General features: G+C 32.8%; 1 protein-coding gene across 1 annotated transcript; it reads right to left on the reverse strand.

The window, feature by feature from the left end:
- Nucleotides 1–4,004: 4,004 nt before the first annotated feature.
- Nucleotides 4,005–5,579, reverse strand: LOC112526644 (anthocyanidin reductase ((2S)-flavan-3-ol-forming)-like). Its single transcript, XM_025137019.1, has 5 exons — nt 5,432–5,579; nt 5,075–5,241; nt 4,773–4,985; nt 4,303–4,682; nt 4,005–4,212 (listed from the first exon to the last, which is right to left on the reverse strand). Exons 1-5 carry the CDS (start codon nt 5,550–5,552, stop codon nt 4,077–4,079), a joined length of 1,017 nt encoding a protein of 338 aa, XP_024992787.1. The 5' UTR covers nt 5,553–5,579; the 3' UTR covers nt 4,005–4,076.
- Nucleotides 5,580–6,308: the final 729 nt, after the last annotated feature.

Genomic DNA, 6,308 nt, shown 5'->3' on the forward strand with positions numbered 1-6,308 from the left:
TTTAAATTGTTGAAAAACCAAAATATACTTTTAGGTAGTGATGGCCAAACCGGCCCGATCCGGGTCCGGGACCGTCGGAGAATCGGAACTGGGACCGGCAAATGACCGGTTGAGGGACTGCCAATCGGGATTGTTATGCTTTTGAACGGATTTGTGGGACCGGCCCAATTACAAATTCTATAATGTATTCAAAAAATCTATCATTAAAAAACTAAAAAAAATATATTTTATTTTGCGTAGGGACCGGCTGGGACCAGGACTGGTTACACGTAACCGGTTATGGATCAAGTTAAACGGGCTTGAGTTGATGACCAGGACTGGTTATTAGCATCACTGTTCTGGCTCGGGACCGGATTTTGACCATCACTACTTTTAGGTAACTTAGAGGTTGTTTGGTTTCTTTTAACTTCTGAATGAATTGTCTGTATGGATTAATCTGTTTGTATTGATAGAGAAAAAAAAAAATTGTTTTATAAAGTTGTTTCTATAGATGGAGAAAAAGTGTTTTTTGATTGGGAGGAACAAGTTTGAAAAAAAATTAGGTTTCTACGTAAAGTTCTTTCTAAAAGCTTACTGAATAAATCATTTTTTATATTATTAAGACACTACCAAATAGTGATGGTCAAAAACCGGTCCTGGACCAGGCCGGTCCTAATCGGTCCCAAGCTTTCTCGTAACCGGTCCCGGTCGAGAATGGTAAGACCGGTTAAGATTATTCATAACCAGTTATGGGCCGCCGGTCCCGGTCCCAATCGATCCCCGCATTAAAAAAATATTTTTTAATAATATATATTTTTAATACATTATATAATTTGTAATTGGGTCACTCAAATACATTTTAAAAATACGTTTTAATATAATTAAAATTACGTTGTCTTAAAAAAAATACATTACAAAATTATTTAAAAATACATTTATCTATAAAATTATTTGAGTTTTTGGGCCGGGCCGGTCCATAACCGGTCCCGGTTTCATGAAATTGCCAAAACCCCCAACCGGTCCCGATTTTCGGTCCCATAACAGGTCCTCCGACGGTCCCGAGCCAGGCCAGGCCGACTTAGCCACCACTACTACGAAACAATCATATATAGTTAAATATTTTTATAAGTATTATGCTAATTCGAATTTTCTTTTAGCACTAAAAAAACCAAAAATTTAAAAAATATATTAAAAAAATTAGAAAAACAATATTATTTTTATATAATATAATTATTGAAGGTTACAACTATAAGTTTGATAACAATTATTGACCAACTATTTATTCCAGAATATTCTGGAAACTTTGACTTATAAAGAAGGTATTAAATAGGTCAATGAAAATTAAATAACAAAAGAATGAGTTTTTTAAAATGTTTAAAACTTTACATTTTAGGTAGCAAAATAAAAGTTCTAAAAGTACGTTATTCAAAATGAGAATCAAGTTAAAATACGTTATTTTTTGATGCAATTTGTTCTTTTAAAAAATAACAAGTTTTAGGCTCAAATACGAAATTGAAGAAATCATGAATTTGGATGGGAAGGGAAAATTGTTTCGTTCATCAGTAACCATCCAAATTCAAAATCACCAAACATAAAATACTGAGTTCTCCCATGAAAACCATATATATATATGTATATATATATATGTATATATATATATATATGTATATGTATGTATAGGTGTAGGATCGTGTGAGGAGAGTTAAAGTGAGAAGCGTAAGAAGGGATCTGGACCATTGATTACCTTAAATCTCAAACTCACCTATGAATCGCTCTTAATATGAGGATTGATCTCATCTTAATGTGCATCCAAAGATGGAGATCCCTACTTACGTTTCTCACCGGAACCCAACCCTAAACTCACAATAACCAATAAGAGAAAGAGAGTCGAGTTCATATGATAACAGTAACCAAATAAGAGAATAATAAAATGGGTCAAATCATATGTGATTTTACACTAAACTCACATGTAAAATCACTTGTTTTCACACGGCTTTAACCGCAACCAGATTTAGCGAGTCACATCGTCTGTGCACCCTTATGTTTTAGTCTTCCCTTATTTGGTTATTATTTTCGTTTGAACATTCTCCTCTCTCTGTATTTAAACAATTTCTTAGTGTTGGATAAGAACCTTAATTTACAATTGATGGTCAAGAAAAACTATCATTTTCTTATAATAATTATAAACAAAATGGGCTTTTTATGATTAGTCCACAGTCTTTTTTCAGGCCCGTTTTGTGTCGGGATTTCTTATTTATATGCTTCTTGTGAAATCTGGATGGTCACACTTGGATTTCAGAAGTTTTGATTTTATACCAAATTTTGAGTTGTGAATTCAAATTTGAAGCCCGAGTTCGGTATTCGTCGAATCAATGAATCCTAGAAGAGATTAGTCACGGATATTTTTAAAATCGTCGAGGTAATCTGTGCTTTCATTGTTAAGCTCTACATGATACATACAAGCCAAAACGCAATGGCAACAGTAGATAATATATTAACTATTTCTTGCTAGATATTGTCCGATCTCATTGCACATTCGATACAATCATCCAAGGTCGTCTTTGTATCGTGTTTATAAGAAAACCCTTTATCCCGAAGCTTTGTCGATCCCCATTTGATTTCTCTTTTCGGTCCTTCCGTGTACCTGAAACAAGAAACTAACGATAAGTTACAAAGTTTTAACTAAATGATCATACATACTAAACTAAAGATAACCATTAGGCCTTGGCCTAGTGGCCACCTCCTTCCGTAAATGCCTTGCCTTAGGCGTGCCCACCCGGGTTCGATTCCAGGGAGGACAGGTTGTCTTTTCCGGTGCTTGCTTATGAGGTATGGCAAGTAGGGTTCACAAAATGTGGACTACGGGGCCATGAGGTCCCCGCCATTAAACCTTATCCCACTGTTGTTGAATAGTTTTTTGATATCAAATGGATGATCCTTTCTACAACCTTTTATGATCATACATACGTTTCAACAACAATTTGCAATTAAATTATGAGGTTATAATCTTCTTAACCCGACTTAAATTAACCTGTGCAAGTACGTAAAAACTGTTGATGATCGAATTTCACTTGATGAAGTTGATTTTTTTTTTGTTGAAATAGATAAAAAATTTCTCAATCCCACGTGAAGGTCCATGTTCGAATAATACATTGTCAAATAACTTCGGTTAAGGTTTGGCACGGACTTTTAGGGTTTAATAGTGTTAGAAACAATCAGTTAAAACAACATTTTAGTATTAGGAATTTAGGATTTCATAGTATGAAAGTAGACTAGAGTTGACAATGTTTAAATCATGCTTATAAAGTGTTTGATGAAATGTCTTTGCGTTTCAGTCACAAACTAGATATCATTCATAACTTGACAGAGGGTATTACTTTGTGAACCTCTTTTTTTCAAATCAAAACCTTAAAAATATAGAAAAGTGGGTTTCTAATGTTGATATAGAGGAGCGATCAAATGAAAACCACTCCAATTTATAAAAACCGTGCAAACCACCCCATCCGTTGATTTCATTGTTTAATCTTATGAATTTTTTTCATTAAATTGTTTAATCTTGTGAAATTGTTTCATATAATACTTTTTTTGATGAAGTTGTTTCATATATGGTTATGAAATTGTTTCATATACTATTTAATGAAATTTTAATGAAAATGTTTCATGTATTTCTTTAAAATTAAAATAATGAAGATGATAATATCAATGATTAACACCCTCTACAATAAAAATGATTAATCAACCTCTCATAATTACAAAAAAATGAACAAAATGAAAAATTATGATTGGTTGAATGAAGTTTTTACGGTTTTCACAAATTGAGTGGTTTTCATTTGATCGCTCCCCTGTTGATATACGCTAATATATATATATATATATATATATATATATCTATGTGTGTGTGTGTGTGTGTGAGTGTGTTTGCGCGCGCGTGTGTGTGTGTATGAAACTGATAAAAATGATTCAATTAGCATATATATACCGATGGGGTTTGTTTAACCTCATTAGTGAAATAATAACAACGACAAGTACAATTTAGGGTTTATAGAAACCTTAAATGAACACACCACCACAAACCAAAACACAATGACAAGTTCTTGTTAGATATTGCCTGATCTCTTTGCATATTCGATACAATCATCCAAGATCGTCTTGACATCGTGTTTGTAAGAAAACCCTTCATCTTCAAGCTTTCTTGAGCCCCATTTGATATCCCTCTTTGGTCCTTCCAAGTACCTGAAACAAGAAACTAATGATAAGTTACAAAGTTTCAACTAAACAACCTTTATTTTCGACTTTTGATCAACTCTATCGTAAAAATCTTACTCTTGGTTCAGATGAAACTGTGGGTAGTTTTCCAGATAGTACTTGGCTATTTCTGCACCTGTTATGTATGAACTCGAGCATAAGAATCTCCCATTAACCATCGGCATCTCTATGCAAAAGATATGTGCTCGACAAACATCCTTAATGTGCACGATCGGGATTTTTCCCATCAGTTCTTCAAGGTACCTTAGCATTTGGTATTGAGTCTCATTGTTGATAACTTGTGATATCAATAACATCACACTGCTTGTTGTATATGGAAGATGACCTCCTCCTCCCACCAGTCCACAAGATAATGTCACCACCTCCAATTCATTTGCTTTATCTTCCCCAATTTTCAAGATCTCTTGTTCAGCTCTTGTTTTTGCTTCAGTGTACTCCTAACAAAAAAACCCACAAGATTGAAGAGTTCAAAATATAACACTAGTTAATTAAGAAAACTAAGTGCAAAGAAATGATTAACTAAAAACCTTTACGAAATCGTTGCTATAAGGGACACTGATATATAAGGGTGTCCAACAACTTTCATCCATGGTGGTCTTATAGCCACTTCCATCATCTTTTAATGGTGAAGCTGCAACAACGGAGGCGGTATAGATGAGTCGTCTCACGGTCCTAGACTGTATGCAAACATCTGCAATCTTCTTTATTGCACTGATTGTTGCCTCAATCTTGTCATTGTACTATCAACCAACAACATCATTAGAAAATGAATTTCCTTTTAGGTTTTTGGGGATCTTGATTATTGGTTGTAAATTCAAGAATGCCACACCTTATAGCCAGAAGTGTGGTAGATGGGGGTTGCAACATGGAAAACATAGACACAACCTTGTATAGCTTCTTCAAACTCTTGTGGTTTGTAAATATCAGCTTCAAACAAATGAAGTCTTTCTTCTGCATATGGAAAACCTCTCAAAAGTCCCACCTTGGATTCATCACCTTCAAATTAAACAAAAACACATACAAGTTATATGCAGAGATACATAGTGTTGGAACTTCACTTCTCTCTTCAGTTCAAAAGGGCGTTTTTGTAAAGTAATATAATGAGGTTTCTCATATTCTCAGTATGATACATATTAACACACATAAAAACACACAAAGATACCAAGAAACAGTAGGTTATACGTACCCAAGTTTCTAAGAGTAGCATGGACAGTGTAACCAATTTGTAGAAGTGAGTGAATCAAGGCTGAGCCAATGTAACCAGCACCACCAGTTACACAAACCTTGCACCTGCTTTTACTCTCCATTCTTCGTCTTCTTCTTATTTCCTTTTTATGGTGTCAAAATCAATTCAAAAACTGATGCTTATGGGTAAAAAAGACACATGAAGTTGTCGATGTGATTGTGGCTGTGATGATAGTTCTGTACCTTTTGCATGTGCTTCGTGTAAGGATTAGTATTGATGTTAAGGTGGACACAAAGCCAGAAAAAGGACCATCGATATATATTGGCAGCACATTCATATAATAGTGTTAAACATGTATCAAATAAGACCAATCAACTAACATGCATGTGACCGAGACACTTATAGTAATAATATATACTAAAAATGTCCTATAAAATATCTAATATGACATTTTATTTAAAAAAAATCTTAAAAAACTTGTTAAGACCTTTGAAGACATTATTTAAATTTATTATAACATTTTTAAATAAAACGTTAATATATTTATGTTAAATTATATGTGAAGTTAAATATATCATCCAATAATATCGATAAAAAAGCTCTTTTTTAAATTAATTATTAAATAAAAAAATAAAAAGTCAAATTAATTTTAGGTAAATAGGACAAAATAGTCCAAAAACACATAAAACATAAAAAGAACAAAGTCAATTTATTATTATATAAAAAAAACAAAGTCAACTTGATTACATGTTATTGTATTAATCTTATTATATATATATATATCAACAAAATTTAGGACAAATTATATTACAAAGAAATATATTTTTAAGATGTTAATTTTAAAAAATATATTATTAATTTTGATGTAATTAAGAGA

This window comes from Cynara cardunculus (assembly GCF_001531365.2).
Source record: "Cynara cardunculus var. scolymus isolate 2C chromosome LG 14, CcrdV1, whole genome shotgun sequence".
Classification (NCBI taxonomy): Eukaryota; Viridiplantae; Streptophyta; class Magnoliopsida; order Asterales; family Asteraceae; genus Cynara; species Cynara cardunculus.

What these genes read in the sequence shown, in the direction of transcription:
- LOC112526644 (XM_025137019.1), bottom strand. Translation starts at nt 5,552, where the DNA reads ATGGAGAGTAAAAGCAGGTGCAAGGTTTGTGTAACTGGTGGTGCTGGT. An exon ending in TGCTACTCTTAGAAACTTGG is followed by an intron (nt 5,242 to 5,431) that starts GTACGTATAACC and finishes TTTAATTTGAAG; the next exon opens with GTGATGAATCCAAGGTGGGA. An exon ending in ACCACACTTCTGGCTATAAG is followed by an intron (nt 4,986 to 5,074) that starts GTGTGGCATTCT and finishes GTTGGTTGATAG; the next exon opens with TACAATGACAAGATTGAGGC.